The sequence below is a fragment of the Salvia splendens genome, chromosome 8 (genome assembly GCF_004379255.2).
Source record: "Salvia splendens isolate huo1 chromosome 8, SspV2, whole genome shotgun sequence".
Taxonomy (NCBI): Eukaryota; Viridiplantae; Streptophyta; class Magnoliopsida; order Lamiales; family Lamiaceae; genus Salvia; species Salvia splendens.
The window spans coordinates 11,911,997-11,928,806 of record NC_056039.1 but is presented as its reverse complement, the minus strand read 5'-3'; the positions used below and the strand labels follow the sequence as shown (position 1 = coordinate 11,928,806).

Genomic DNA, 16,810 nt, shown 5'->3' with positions numbered 1-16,810 from the left:
TAGAAAAAAATTGGGGATATTTGAGGGATTTTGTGAAAGAGAAGAAGGTGGGAGACGTTTTGACCGAGAGGGAGAGAGGATTAGTTTCGTTTGGACTCTTTTCTTAATGGGCCACTAACTTCATATTTTTGTTTTTGTGTTGGGCTCCATCATTAATTGATTTGGGCTCAAATTTTTAAATGGAGGGATAAGTTGGTAGTATGATGGTAAGCCACTTGAATAAAATTTTAGGGCTGATAAGTAATTGTGGGAAATTATTTGACTAAATTTCGGAATAATTTCTGAAGTATGAATAATTTACCCCAAGTCCGGAATATATAATTTTTCTTAACAAAAGGGAAATAGTTGCGATAATTAAGTTATGCGCTTAAATAAATTTTGGGAACTAATTCGACATCGTGGTGGAAAATACGAGGAGCCAACAGAGGAAATATAGCTTGGGCGGCCGCCGAATAATCGAAAAACGAGACAAACGAGATAAAAGACTTTACTTAGGATGCATGCATTTTATTCATTTATTTGAAAAGTGTGTTGATTTATGTATTAACTAAATGATAAAGGTGAATCATCGCAAGTGAAACGTGATACCAAGGGGAAGAAAGTGCTTGTGAATTACGCAGTCGAGGTGGGCTTTCTTTTACTAAACTCTTTTACGCTTTCAAAAGTATGATTATAGTGGAATAATGGTGGTTTAAATTGTTATGTCATGTCATGTTTGTTTTGATGATGAGATTGTCGCCTGATGCCTAGTTTGTGAGTTCGCTCCATTAGGCTATAGGGCTTTGTTGAGATTGTTGCCTGATGCTTAGTTTGTGAGTTCGCTCCATTAGGCTATAGGGCTATGTTAAACGAATTCGGGTCTGAGTAGGGCCGCAAACCCTATCAGGCTAGTTTACACAGGTGGGATCGTGAGCCGTCCTTGCTAGTCGGCCGGTCTCGTGGGCGAATAGTATGGCCACACTTTCGTCGCACTATGGTAAGAGGATGTGATTGATTGATTGTTGAGAAAGTGGGGAGATTGTTTTGACTTGCCAGTCTATGAAATTGTTTTGTGATACTCGATGATATTTCTTTTCTAAATGTAAAACTCGAGTTCACTATGGTATGGATGACATAACTTTTATCAACTATTTTTGGCGTGTGTCCACTGAGTATATTAAGTACTCAGCTCTGCATGTGTTTTCCCTATGTGCAGGTTGAGGGACGACGAGAATATGGTGGTGTTGAGCAAGTAAATTGGAGAATGAATGGTTTATCTTTGAATAATGAGTGTCGTTGTGTCTTCACACATGACGCCACTCTTTCTCTTGGTCGTTTCCGCTGTGACATTGCTTTTACTTATCATTTTTTGGGCCTGCAACTTGAATTGTTTGGATATTGGATACTTGAGTTTTTGTTGGATAATGTTAAACTCCTGATCGTTTTCTTGAATATTAATTGTTGGTCAAATTCGTTATTGAAACCCTAGTTCTCTTCGTCTGTTCATTAAATTCTTTTAATCACGATCGACCGTATTTATTAACCCTAAAGGGCGGTCGTGACAGCATACATATGCATTTGGCAATTTCCACTAATGTGGGGGATTGTTGGAATCGTGCTTGGTCAAATGATTTTTTACTAATAATAAATATTACAAGGCATTTAATTTTGTAAAATTAAATGCAATAAAGTCGATCTACGTTCCGAGTAGATGACCGTAGTATATTCATTTTCTCAAATCCGATTCCTCGTGAGTGAGAAATAATATATTAAAGTTGGTCACAATAAAGCTAGAAATGAGCTATGTGAAAAGATTAAGGGATTAATTAACTAGGTGTTAATTATCCCACATCGGGGATGTTAAACTTCTTTGATGAAATATTTAATCAGATGAATTATCATGTGTAATAATTATCGTGGAATAAGACGGGTGACAGAGCCCACACGCGCGCACACCCGTGCCGCCACCGCCGACCCGCGACCTGCACATCGTGCCCCGTGCACCGGGTGCCTGGTGCCTTGTGCCTTGGCAATTGGTCTTTGGGCTGTTCTTTGGAGCTGGTCGTTGGGCGTGGTTAGAGCCTCGCTTGTTCTTTTTAGACCACCCCAAACTCCACGCTATCCTCGACGGGTCCTAGTCCACGTCATGGTCCCGCTGGACCTCGACGCATGACGAGAGACAAAAGGTCCCCGCTGGACCCCGACGCACAACGGGAGACAAAAGGTCCCCGCTGGACCCCGACTCACAACGGGAGTCAAAAGGTCCCCGCTGGACCCCGACGCATAATGGGAGACAAAAGGTCCCCGATGGACCCCGACGGTCCATGGTGTATCCCATCGTGTAGCATGTCCAGGTGCATCGTGTCTCTTCAGCTCCCACTGGCTAGTGCACCAGTCAATAACCTCCGGCGGTTACAGTCAAGCCATCATGGCACACATAATAGCTGTTGACTTCATCAATGCCCTGCAGGTGGACTTGGCCTATAAATAGGCATGCATCCATTGCATTTTAAAGAGAACATACACAAGCATCTTGCATTCACGCTATCTCCCTCTCTGCATAATCTTCCCCGTCGAAGCTCTGCCCCCGCCTTACTCCCGTTCGCCGGAGCTCTGTTGCTAGCGGTGCTGCTACTTCAAAGACGAAGCCGTTTCATCTTTGGGAACGACACGCCAAACCGAGAGCACTACCGGGGCGTAGAAAACATGATCCACGGATCGATTCCTTCAACAATTTGGAGACTATCCAAATTAACACTGCTCAACTTAACATCCAACTTTCTAGTTGGCAAGATTTCACCTGAGATACCCAACTTGTCCAGATTGGAACAACTCTCTCTCTCCAACAACTTCTTCACCGAAATCCCAGCTGCATTAGGACGGCTATCCTCCCTCGGGCTGATCGATGTGTCGTACAACAATCTCTCGGGTCGGATCCCAGATGATCTAGGGAATCTTGCTAGCTTAAACTCCCTGTTCCTCAACAATAACCTTCTCTCAGGGGAGATACCTTCCACCATAGGAGGATGCCTCGCCCTGCACAAGCTGGACCTCTCCCACAACTTCTTGACTGGAAGAGTGCCTCCGAATATTACCAATCTACAGGAAATGCAGTTGTTCCTCAACCTCTCGCACAACCAGCTCAATGGGCCGTTGCCAGTTGAGCTGAGCAAGCTGGAGAAGGTCCAGGAGATCGACCTCTCCTGCAACAGATTCAACGGGACCATCTCCAGCTGCTACGCGCTCAAGTTGGTAAATTTCTCGAATAATTCTATTCAAGGATCTCTGCCGCAGACATTAGGCGATCTCAAGAGCATCGTAGCCATGGATTTCTCCAACAAGAAGCTATCCGGAAAGATCCCAGCGAGCTTGAACAAGAGCAAGACTCTGACTTTCCTCAATCTTTCAGGCAACAGCTTTGAAGGAATGATCCCCACCGGCGGCGTTTTTAACTTATACAACGAAATCATCTTTCTTAAACAACCCGAAGCTCTGTGGCTCCGTTCCTGGCATTCCACCTTACAAGCGCAAGCACTACTATTTCCGATCAAGAACTTACTTGATCATATTCTGTGTTATCATATTTGTGTCCGGATTCTTGTCAACGATCTGCTGCGTGATAGGATGGCGGCACGTGAGAGTCAACATCTCACGCAGACGATCAAGAAAAGAGAGAAAAGAGTCGCCTGATCAGCTGACACAGAAATTCCCAAGAATGAGTGGAGGCCACTGCCGGATTCGACTACGAGAGGCTGCTGGGGGGCAGCTACGGCCGCGTTTACAGAGGAAGCCTGCCGGATGGGACGCAGATCGCCGTCAAAGTTTTACAGCTGCAGATAAGCAACTCCACCAAGGTCTTCAACAGAGAATGCCAGATACTGAAGAGGATTCGCCACCGGAATCTGATACGTATCATCACCGCGTGCAGCTTGCCCGAGTTCAAGGCGTTCGCGCTGCCTTACATGGAAAACGGGAGCCTGGACGCCCACCTCTACCCGCCCAAGGGGCTCGGGGCAGGGTCAGCGGGGCTCACCCTGCTCCAGAGGGTCAACATTTGCAGCGACATTGCTGAAGGGATGGCTTATCTGCACCACCACTCTCCGGTTAAGGTCATACACTGCGATCTCAAGCCTAGCAATGTCCTCCTCAACGACGACATGACGGCCCTGGTCTCCGACTTCGGGATATCCAGGCTCGTCATGACCGTGAAGGCGGCGGGATGGTTGAGAATGCAGGAAATTCCACTGCAAACATGCTATGTGGATCCATTGGTTACATAGAACCAGGTAGGTACTGAAACCCCTTCTTGTCCCATATCGACAAATTGACTCCTGGCTGTGTCTGTTTTGAAGAGTATGGTTTTGGGGCGGAGACGTCGACCAAGGGGGACGTGTACAACTTCGGAGTGGTGCTGCTGGAGATGGTGACGAGGACGGATGAGATGTTGGTGGGAGGGATGAGCCTGCACAGATACGTGAAGAGTGGGCGGATGGAGAACGTGGTGGACCATACTCTGGTTGGGGCGTTGAGGGATGTGTCTCCACCAGTGATGCGGATGTGGGAGGTCGCCACTGGAGAGCTGATCGAGCTGGGGCTCGTCTGCACGCACGAGTCGCCAACTCTGCGCCCCACCATGCTTGATTGTGCCGATGACTTGGATCGCCTCAAGAGCTACCTTAGTGGCGACACCACTGCCATATTCTCATCCTCCCTTGGAGTCTCTTCTTCAACCTTCAATGATTCTTAGTTTTTTCCACTGTTCCCCTCTTACTGGAATTTTTTAACTAGCATAGAATGATAGAATCAACTAAATGTCAATATTTCTCTACATGAGCTGCCACAATGTTCTATCTACATACATAATTCAAATTGTATAACTATTTGGAATTTCAAAAATAAAAAATCTTTTGATATGGAATCCAAATTGTAGAATTAAGAAGATTTGAACATATAAATATTTTAACAGTACCAAAACACTGGGATTAGAATTAGACTCAAATTCCAATTTCACACCCATAAATCCACGGTGACAAACAGAGCTAAAAGTTTAGAAAAAGTTAAATCTATATCAAGCTGTGACAAAATGAGATTGTAGGAAGCTCCTCCGTACATCATATGTACATCTAATCTGGTAATTGCAAATTCCAATCAGCAACCTGTTGACAAAAAGAAAAGGTATCCTAACCATCATTATGGGAGTTGGGAAGCCTATCTATGTACACTTCCATACACTACGCCTACCTCCATCACCAACAAAATGATTCCTATTTTTCTTCCCTTCCTTTTTCTAATTCTAATTACACTTTACCAGAAAAGTTAAAGAGATTAGCCCAATATAGTTAGCAAAAGTGATTAAGCGTCACCAACGACACAAGGAATGCAAGGAGGAATTTTCAACTGGTCTTCAGGAGTGATTAATTGCAAGCAACGGTCGTGAAAAGTATGGCCGCACGGAAGAACAGCAACGGCTGGCGGAGCTGTGGGCTGGTACATTAAGCCTTCTGCTGTAAATGAAAGATCCCTCTTGCACAAGAGACACCTCTGTCCAGTTGGTTCAAGTGGTTCTTCAAAACCTACAAGCATGTATGTGTTAGCTTAGTTGTTTGTGTCCATTTTGGGACCAAACAGCATACAGCGTAGTAAGAATGCAATTGTTGAGAATTGTTTCTCTAGATGTTACATAAAACCAAGGATCTATTTAAAGCTATCAAACCTCTCTTGCTAATGGTATAAGAGACCACATCTAGCAGATCATGGAGTAAATAAGGAATTAAGAACGGAAAGATATCAACAATATTTCGTCTAGTTCTCCAAGATATTTTTCTCATGATCAAGACAATTTTGGATCCAGGAAATTATGACATAGCTAAGCCTGCATCCAAATTTGCTAACAGGACATGTACCTTTCCATTTTACTTGAAGAGGTGAAGTTGGAATATGAATAGGAGTTGTAATAGCTGGAGTGTTCTGCCTATGTTGAGGAAGAGAATCACTAATAGCAGATTGTGGAATCTTTTTCCTCCGTTGACCTGAGAGTGCAATGGGATTTGCAGCTGCTTTTCTTTTCAAAAGTGGATGTGGAAGAATAATAGGAGCAACCTGAGGCGCAATATTTAGTTTTGTATCTGGAACAACCTGACCTGCAAAATGAGAGATGTTTAAAACTATTACCAAAAGAAGTGGATCCATAATTTGTTTTACTGTTGAGAAACATTAACATTGGATACCATCAGAATTATCGATTTCAGGAAAGACTGCAGATGATTGGGTTGACATCCCATGCTGATACGGACCTGTATGAAAAATGCATATCACAGTGGAACAGTTAATATAAAGCTAATATGCCTGATATATATTCTTGTCTAATAAAACATGGAAGAACTTGTTGTTACCATGGATCTAAATTTATTTAAGTGCACAGAGGAATGGATTTTGGGTAAGGAGGAAAGGGTCTGTAAAGAAAGTACAAAATCGCAGGGTCGTAGCCAGAATTTTGTTGTAGGAGAGGCAAAATTATACTACCTCTGTTCCATAAAAATAGAAATTATTTCCATTTTGTTCCGTTCCTTAAAAATAGAATTTTTTTGAACTTTCTATTTTAGGAAGTGGCCCCCACAACCCACTAACACTACTTTCATTGTTTTCCCTCTTCCTCTCTCTTTTTCTACCCATTCTCCTCCCTCTCTCTTACTTTACTAATTGTACATTTAGAGCATCTCCAATGGCGGACGTCCGGTCGGACGTCCGCCATTGTGGCGTCGAAGGTCGGATACGGACATCCCGTGAGGACGTCAGGTGTCCTCGGACGTGCGGGCGACGGGCGGGCGGACGTCCGCCATTGTGGAGTGGGTCGGACGTCCGGTAATTAATTTTTTTTTTTAAAACTCTATATATACGGCTCGTTGAACTTCATTTCATTCGCACCACTTGTGTTAACAAATTTCTCTCCTTTTACTACAAATTTCATTTCTACTTAATGGAGAACGATAGGAACTCCCCTGCCACGAGCGAGTCGCAGACTCCGGCGTTTCCCATCGACCTGGAGGGAAACGTTAGCGGAAATGCGACAACAGTTCCGACAATGTCGGGGATGGGTGGAATGGGTGGGATGATGTCCCCTTATATGTACAATTGGATGAGTGGTATGATGCCCAGGGCTGCGGGGATGGGGGCATGACCCCAAATATGATGATGCCGGGGATGATGGCGGGGATGGGGAGCATGACCCCAAATATGATGGGGATGGGTGGAATGATGCCGGGGATGATGGCGGGGATGATGCCGGGGGGAGGGGGTGGCAGGGGCCCACAAGCGGACGATGTCTATCGGCCAGTTATCGATATGCTGTCTACTGATACCCCCTCCACTTATGTTCCGGAGACTCAGTTCACCAGCTTGGAAACTTTCTCTTTAGAGGAGTTGGGGCTATCTCCAGTCAGGGAGACTCCAGGCAGGGGGAAGGGACGTGGCAAGGGCAAGGGGAAAGCCTCGGGCTCTTCCTCGCGAACGGTGGCAGAGGAGGAGGATGAGGATGAGACGGGAAAGAGGACGGTATGGAGCCCGTGGGAAAATGTCGCGCTTGCGAAGGCTTGGGTTTCAGTAGTCGAGGATCCCTATGTCGGTGCCAACCAACATATTGACAGACTGTGGTATCGCATCGCTAAAGCCTACCACACACACAAACCGGCTGGGGTGAAGCGTCGCGTTCCCGAACAGTGCCGGAAACAGTGGGAGCGGTTGAGGCCTAAGCTTAGTCGATTTGCGGGCCTCTACCAAAACAATCTCCGCCAGGCAAGCAGCGGTATGTCCGAGGAGTTTGTCCGGAACCGTGCCTTTGCTCAGTACCCCGACAGCAGTGTTGTTAGGGTCACGGGGCGCACCAGGTCGATGGGGTGAAAATTCGGGTCGCGGGTCAACGAGTCGACGGGGTCGAGAGACCCACAAAGCTAGGTTAATTTTTTTGCCTTTTAATATTAAATAAAATAAATATATTGCTCTAATGTTTATAATATATCAAATAATATAAATGTAGACGCAATTCATGTGAATAGAGATAAAATGGAAAATAGAAATGATCAAAATATCAAAACAATTCATAAGTCATAACACAATAAATAATTGAAACCATTGTCTGAAAATATCAAAACAAAGGAATATATGAAGGGTGGCGGCAACAGATCTTTGAATTGTTTATTTGTTTAGGAGTGAAGAGGCCGAATTCTAAAGTGTAGAAAGTAGGTTTGAAAAGTTTGATGTGGTGCATGCATATATATAGAGAATTGTGATTGAGAGAGTCAGAAAACATGTGAGAGATTTGAGAAAATCAGAGATAACATGTGTTTAGGGCGACCCAGGCGACTCACTCGACCCAGCCGACCCAGCGGCGACCCTGTATCTCGATCGACCCACCCATGTTGGGGCGGTGATGGTCTCGACCCAGGCGACCCGGGCGACCCGAGCGACCCGAACGACATTTTGACAACACTGCCCGACAGAGCCTTGAAGTTCAAACAATTCGATCAGTGGGAGGCCTTTCTCGTGGTGAAGGATTCCCCAAAGTTTTGTGGGGGAGTCGAATCGGGCTGGGCGAAGCGGACGAAGATCAACGCTTCTGGTGAATACAGCAGGTTCGCACGAGCTCCCAGAAGCCGACAAAGTGTCCCCGCTACCTCAATCAGACTCTCGCCGCCGTCGTCGCCCGGTTGGGCAAAAGGCTGCGCAGCGGAGGGCTAGGGGAAGCAGCAGCGGGTCGTTCAAGGTCCAATCAGAGGCCCCTGCTCCCCCAGAAGATATCGACCAACTCGCCCGCGCGCAGTTAACGACTAGCTTGGTCCGGACCATGCATAGGTGGCATAGCACGACCGATCCGGTGTACAAGAGGATGTTGAAGGATGTCATCGATGGATGTCGGCGCGATTTGGGGATGCCACCCATTGGAGATGATGGCGCCGAGATTAGCGGCGGGGACGACGGGGGCGGCACGGGCGACGAGCACAGCGCGGAGTGAGCCAGGGATATTGGACTATGTATTTTTCTTTTTTTGAATGACTATGTATTTTGTTTTTTTTCTAACTATGTTTTTTTTATGTTTTATGACTATGTAATTTTGCCCGTACTTTGCTTTCCCGTATTCCGTGTCAAAATTATAATTCCGTTTTTACGTAATTACATTATTGTGATTTTTTTTATTGCGGGAAGTCCTAGTGGGAAGGGCGATGGGAAGGGCGGATTGTGCAGGGGATGTCCTAGTGACGTGGCAGTGGGATGGGAAGTCCTAGTGACGTGGCAGGAGATGTTTTTGGGATGTCCTAGTGGATGTCCGAGTGGGACATCCGCCCACTGGAGATGCTCTTAAACCTGTGCCATTTCAAAAGGTTCTATTTTTCAAGGATGGATTTTGTAGTATATAAGAAACTTTTATAGATATGAGAAGGGGAACTTGGTATAATTTTATATATATATATCTGAAAACTTGTAGTAATAAATATATAAAGGTGAAGAAGGGGTGAGCCGTGAGGAGGGGCATTTGCCCCACCTGCTTAAAGGCTGAATCTGTTCATGCTTTTTCGCACGTCAAACAAAGTTATGCATTGCAACCCCCACCTGGTGAAGCAACATCTAAGTTCTTCATATGAATTTCATTATTATAATGCATTTGTATTCAGATGGATGATTCATCTATTTAATTGTTCCAGTGGGTTGATACCGAAAACGGTTTATCCTATTTAAATCTATCCTTGTGTTCTCTTGACATAGAAAATAGATTTAGTTAGTATATAATGAGAAGCCAGAGTTAACTGACATCCTCATTCAGAACCCAAAATTTAACAAAAATAAGTATCAGATAACTCAGTATTATAACATTCTAAGTTCTAACATGTAACTAACCTCTTGTGTGTCGAGCAGTAGCAAAATCAGGTTGAAACCCCAACCTCTCAGGAAAAGAAGCAGCCACATCAGACTGGTAATTGCTACCTTTTGAAAACTGAAGCCCAATTATCTCAGGGGAAGTATAGGTCCTAGGTGCTTCGATAGGACTGATACTATGAAATGCATGAAACTGTCCTGAGGAAAACAAAATCATGACCAGTGTTGTTAGGGTCGCGGGGCGCACCGGGTCGATGAGGTGAAAATTCGGGTCGCGGGTCGACGAGTCGACGGGGTCGAGAGACCCACAAAGCTAGGTTAATTTTTTTGCCTTTTAATATTAAATAAAATAAATATATTGCTCTAATGTTTATAATGTATCAAATAATATAAATGTAGACTCAATTCATGTGAATAGAGATAAAATGGAAAATAGAAATGATCAAAATATCAAAATAATTCATAACTCATAACACAATAAATAAAAATCAACATATATTTAATTTAATTAGAACATCACAATATATTTAATTAGATTTGAATGTAATTTTGATTGGTAATTAAAGGTATTTTTTTTATTTAAATAGGAACTAATCATATTCAAGGAATAGAGAATATGAACCAATATTAATACTAATATTTAAAAATGAAGTCGAAGAAAATGATTATTAACTTTTATAGGTCCTAGAGCCCTAGCTATAGCTTCCACCTACTTTCCTTTTAAAATTTTTGTCTCGGTAAACCCCCTTCTTCTCTCTTCATTCCCCTTCTTCTCTCTTCATTCTCATCCCTTCGTCTCTCTTCATTCTCACAGACCCATTTCTGAGCTGCCATGGCCGACGATCTTCTTCTTCCAGCCGCTCGCCCCAGCCGATCGACCCAGCTGCTCGCCCCAGCCGCTCGCCCCAGCCGCCCCAGTGGCGACCCCTGAATCTCGACCCACCCACCCACAATGGGGCGACGTCGGTCTCGACCCTTGCGACCCGCGACCCAAGCGCGCTCGGGGCGCGATTTTAACAACACTGATCATGACATGTAAAACTGAAACATCTAGGCTGAATATAAGTATGTAAAGATATTATACATGGACCAGCAGTAAATTGTGCCAAATCATTTCAACGACATTTGACTATATAAGCTCAACCAAACCTTAACTGTTTATTTCTGAAAAATAAGGCTTAATGATATGTTAGTTGCGTCGGAGCCAAAAGAACTTGACTGACTACTATTGTCACGACCTCCCTTTCTAGGGTTAATAAATGCGGCTGGTCGCGACTATAAGAAAAGGGAAAACAAAACAATCTTTTCCACAAACTATCGTCTCTAAATCTATCCCTCTTCTTTCTCCCCAACACTCTCCCTATCCGGGTTCCCTTCTTCCTCGAGAGGCTCCTCCTCTTCTTCTTCTTCAGCACTCACGTGTGAAGGGACCATCTTGAGCATGTTCTAGATCTCCCTGCCCATCCTAGGAGGGGTCGAGGTACAAATCCCGAGCCTTGCTCTTTTGTGAGGTTTCATAGCGATACTTCTGAAGACGAGCTTGACCAAACGGGAATGTCGGCGGAGGTGGGTAAGGTTGCGGTCCGTCGCATGAAGCCACTAGAGCCGGAAAGAGCACCCCGAGTAGGCTGCTCAAGTCTCCTCACGGAGTGTACTCTAGCGGGCTATACCACATGAATGGCTCTACCGCCTGGGCGACCCACTAACTCCATGGGAATAGCCGGCAGAGTACACTCCACGAGGAGACTTGAGCGGCATACTGGGGGTGCTATTTCCGGCTCTAGTGGCTTCATGCGATGGACCATCGTCACCTTACCCACCTCCACCGACCTTCCCGCCTAGTCAAGCTCGTCTTAGAAGTATTGCTATGACACGGAGCCACATTGCTCCCGCACCTCACAAAAGAGCAAGGTTAGGGCTTCGTACCTCGACTCCTAGGATGGGCAGGGAGATCGAGAACATGCTCATGATGGTCACTTCACACGTGAGTGCCGAAGAAGAAGACGAAGAGGAGGAGCCTCTCAAGGAAGAAGGGAACCCAAATAAGGAGAGTGTTGGGGAGACTGAGGAGGAGGAGGATAAAGAAGAGGGAGAGATTTAGAGACGATAGTTTGCAGAAAAGATTGTTTTGTTTTCCCTTTTCTTAGTCGCGACCATCCGCATTTATTAACCCTAGAAAGGGCGGTCGTGACATCTATGAATAAAGCTTTTGGCATACTTTGAATAGCCCCCTCCACCAGACATGCCAGAATGAAGTACGTAGATGTTTGTTATCGTAAACTTGTCTCATGTTAATTATTTGCAATACTTACTCAATGGAAAATTTCCCAAGAGTAAAAGAATTCCAGAGAACTATAAAGTAAAACTGTAATCTCGCATGAGCCAGAGATACCTTCTAAATCAGTAAGGAGTCTTCTCCAATTATATACAGAAAATGTAAAAGATTTAAGTACTAAGTCCATAACTCATTCGTTGAATAATTAAACACCAGAGAGAGTTTTTATGACATGAATGATCAAATAGGGAACAGACTAAAATAATAAAATAGGGAATCACTTTTTAAGAACCACAAAATGAAAACGGAGTTTCTCCTCATATAAAAGTCCAGTTGCGGGGAAAAATTAGTTTAGGCTTGAATAAGAGTAGCATATTTGGTCAAAATCCCAGTGAGCTGCATAACTGAATATGTCAATGAGCTCACCTGCTGGTTGAACACTTGATGTGAAAGAACCAATTTTGGCAACTCCTGTTCTTGCACCTTCTACTGCAGGGCTAAGATTTCCTATCATACAAAAGGAAAGATAAAATGCTTAAAAATAAATGTGTAGTTCGAATGTCACATGAATAGACTACCCCATACTCTCCCACCAGCTAACTAATCACTTGGACAAGATGGTCTTCTAGTTTATGGAAGCTGGCAGGATATGAAAACACAACCAATATAACATCCAAAAAACATCAATGTAGGAGTACAAGACTCACCTGGTTGTACATGGCTGGTGGATCTCGGTTTGGCCCTGTCCAAATTGTAATGTCGGGAACTTATGGATGGCACATTAATGGAATTCTTCCTAGAGTGATCATGTTTCCATGATATAGGTTGACATGCCAAATGTGTGGACGTTATTTGCGGCTGTGAACCACAATTAGGTTGCGATGGTAAAGTGCTTCCAGATGACAATGGCATTGAAGATGGTTGACACACCGATGTATAACATTTTGATGGGGCCATAGTAGGTGTATTAGGTTGCAGAGTGTGAAGACTGGGGAATGGATCGGAATTCAGCCTGAACCCTGTTTCTCCAAAAACCCCATCTTCAATACCTGTGGGCATCCTACTATGTGTCAATCTTGATAATCCACCAGCATTAGGTTGCAATTGCACAGTTGCAGCCTCACCTTCCAAATGAGCAATGTTCAACAGGTCCTTAGCAAACCCTTCAAGTTCACCAGCACTAGTTTGGATCCTTGAATCCCCACCTGACAGGCGATGCAAACTTGAGGCATTCTTCGGGAAGTTTTTAACGGTAGAATTATTAAATCGAGAAGAAACCTCCTGATCTTCACTTGGAAATTTTGGGGCATAGGAAGTATTGTTAGATCTTGAAAACCCGCCAGCATGAGTAAGGATCCTAGCATCTGCACCTGCCAATTGAGTAGTGAGGTTCCTTTGGTGGGGTCCGGTAATAGGATCGTTACATTGGGAAGAGGCCTCCTTCAATGTATTGGAAATTTCTTGGATACTGAAATTCCTATTTGGTCTGAACTCTCCAGTTCCAAGAGTAAGAAAATCCTGGACATTTTTATTTGCTCTTGCACCAAAATTTTCCACAAGTGGCAACAAAGATGTGCTTGAAGAAGAGAACTGTCCACTCATCTGGAACCTACTAATTCTACTACTTTGAGCTTCTGCTCCATGATTCTTTATTGGATAACCTGTTGCAGTCTCACACATTGGTGGGGAGAGGTTCATGTCTAATTCACCATACTCCATGGATGTGACAGCTGAGGTCGTCAGACAATCTGCACCATCTCCTCTCATGCTCAGTTCTGGAGGCAGCATTTCATATTTTGTGCAGGACTCAGACTTGTCAGTCCAGTTTTTATCTACCTTAGGATCTGCTGTGCAATTCAGATTAGGATTGTAAGAGTAACAATCTTCTTGTATATCACGTCCACAAAACTGATCATAGCCAAGTGAATTAAATGGGAGGGACATAATTTCCTCTTCATAACTACAAGCGCCATGAGTCCAGCTCCCATCATCAGCTCCACTTGGGTTGTTATTTAGATTATCTCCACTTGGGTTGTTAGTCAGATCAGCTCCACTTGGGTTGTTAGTTAGATTATGTTCATCTTTCCCTTCCTCCAAAGCAGCAGATACAGGTTGAATGGCATTTCCCATTTATCTAAACAAATTAAACAGAAGTGTGAGAAAAAGAATCATTTTCTCCAGCTGATTGCAGGATAGTTTCACCTAACGCATAGCAGATACATAGATATATATATATATATGTATATAGCGGTAAAGTACTCAATCAGTTAATGTCTTGCACAGTAATATTATACTATCCACTTTCAGGGTACTAAAGCAATTCTTCACTGTCCACTGAGACTGACTTGGGCGGATAAAAATTTGTCCGAGGAAAGGCATGCCAAATGAAAACAAAAGGTGAGTTATGAAATTCACCTATCTTCAGTTCCCAAACAATGAACACTGATACCATTTCTCTTCAACCAAAACATCAATCCAATTACTCACATCACTCCATATACTCTATGCACACAATAGAGATACAAAATCATGCATAATAGATACTAGAAAATATACTATGTCTCACACCTAGATGTTCGAGTATGAAACATCGTATGAAAAAATCACAAACATTTGAAAAAGGTCCCAGCACAGATGCTTTGTTCCCCTGCCAAATATGGGCCAATTCAACAAAATAAAATTATGAAAAAAAAATACTCAAAGAATTTTTTTGTTAAACACAATTTAAAAGGTAAGAATTAGAATTAAAATCAGGTCTTCATAATCATCATCAGTTAAAATGCCAAAACCTTCTATTGACTGGTACAACTAAAAACAAAAGAGAGCATCAACGATCACAATATAAAAAGCACCCCAACATTTACCAAATAGACGTCGGTTCTATTCTCCCAAAGATACAGATACAGGGGGGTGGGGTGAATAAACACTTGTAAAAGGACTATCACACATCCGCCATATAAGAATCTCAGAGACACAAATACCAGTCGGGATGCATCATAAAATACGTTTGATTCTCTCACAAGAAATCCGCAGAAGTATGAACCATTAGCGATTTTTTTTTTAAAGGAACAAAATCAGTTGATCAATAACCCTCGTGAATATAGAAATAATAAATAAATCCCCGTTTGACGAGAATCGAGGAGGATTTTCAAAATTTCATACCAGATTAATTTCTGATCGGTGAAGAAAAACTTCGAAGTGATGATAATATATGAGAGTGGTGACTGAGTGTATAGAGAGAGAAAAGTGTAGAGAGAGATCATGTTTTTGGCGCTTAGGTCTTCGAGGAGAAAAGAGATTTAAAGGGTTCGGTCGGTGGGTTTCGCACGTAACATGATTGTAACTAAAATAGCCAGCTGTGATGGTGCGTTCTGTGACTGTCCAATGGAGGGCTCCTAACAAATGTTTTTCTGTTTAACAACAAACGTGGCTTTGTATCAACGCGGTGATTATAAATTTGTTAGTGTATTCCATTATTCGAGGTATATATTTGCTATTAGAGCCGGATATTGCCATGGTATAAGAGAATCGAAAACAAGGAAAAAAATGTCATCTGTCCTCTAGTTAGAAATGAAATATTTTTCTTTTTAATTTATTCAATTAAAAATGAAATTTTTCTGAAAAACCAACATTCTCTCTATTTTTTCTTCTCTCTTACATTACTCTTTCTTCATTAACTCATCAAACAACACTATATAAAATCATATGACGAAAAGCAAATATTGCATATTTAATGGGACGGAGGGATTATTAATTGTATGTGTATATGGTAAGAGTTACAATATGAATATGGACGGTTCAAGGTTGTATTAATTGTATGTCTATATGGTAAGAGTTACAATATGAATATATGAATATGGAACGAGATCTTCTCTATTCTAAGGTGTAATTAAACTATTCTTAATACTCCATCCGTTTATTCATAGTTGAGTCATTTTTTGGGAAGTTCTTTTATAGTTGAGTCATTTCCTTATATATTAACTTTTTTCTCTTTCTTACTTTACTCTCTCTTACTTTATTCTCTCTACTTTATTCACTTTCTACTTTATTCTCTCTACTTTTTTCACTCTCTTACTTTTTTATCTATTTATTTAACAAATTCAACATCCCTTTCTTAAATTCTGTGCCGAATAGTTTTGTTTCAACTATGAAGAAACGAAGGGAGTATAAGATTATGATTTTATTCTAATTTTGATTTCTTTTTAACACTCTTTCTCAAGTTTAGTCAATAAACTTTAAACTTTATACTCCCTCCATCTGCAAATATAAGTCACATCACAGTTCTAAGAAATGTTGAGAAAAATGGATAGAAAAAAATTAATGGAATGTGAGTCCTATTTGTTTATATTAGCATTAAATGAAGTGTGAATAGAATGAGTTAGTGGAATGTGAGAACTATTACCATTTATAATAAACATAAACAATAACTCCTTTTCACGGACGAACCTAAATAAAAAAACGGGACTCCTAATGGTGGACGGATGGAGTATCATTTAGGATTTAATTTAATTAATTTATTTATTTTATTCCATGAGGCAATTAAATGCCAGATAACTTTTATATATAATTATTAATTAATTACACCTCATCATCACCCTAAGAGCATCCACGTCCGAGCTCTTTTCTAAAAGTATGAATGTGGGCCTGGACCTATTTTTATTCATTTTAATTCTTCGTTCTTCCTCAAGA

The 16,810-nt window shown here is 42.5% G+C and overlaps 1 protein-coding gene and 1 pseudogene across 6 annotated transcripts; one reads left to right on the top strand and one right to left on the bottom strand.

The window, feature by feature from the left end:
- Nucleotides 1-2,685: 2,685 nt before the first annotated feature.
- Nucleotides 2,686-4,746, top strand: LOC121745759 (annotated as a pseudogene).
- Nucleotides 4,747-4,906: 160 nt separating this feature from the next.
- On the bottom strand, nucleotides 4,907-15,380 carry LOC121745616. 6 transcript variants are annotated; one of them, XM_042139591.1, is made up of 8 exons: nucleotides 15,284-15,380; nucleotides 13,246-14,255; nucleotides 12,829-13,170; nucleotides 12,548-12,628; nucleotides 9,868-10,044; nucleotides 6,207-6,272; nucleotides 5,883-6,119; nucleotides 4,907-5,552 (listed from the first exon to the last, which is right to left on the bottom strand). In XM_042139591.1, the coding sequence occupies exons 2-8, from the start codon at nucleotides 14,249-14,251 to the stop codon at nucleotides 5,332-5,334; spliced, it is 2,130 nt and encodes a 709-aa protein (XP_041995525.1). In that variant the 5' UTR covers nucleotides 14,252-14,255; nucleotides 15,284-15,380; the 3' UTR covers nucleotides 4,907-5,331. The 6 variants fall into 6 exon arrangements, with proteins under 6 accessions (XP_041995525.1, XP_041995524.1, XP_041995526.1 ...); XM_042139590.1 differs by having other exon boundaries at nucleotides 12,829-14,255; XM_042139592.1 differs by having other exon boundaries at nucleotides 9,868-9,954; nucleotides 12,829-14,255.
- Nucleotides 15,381-16,810: the final 1,430 nt, after the last annotated feature.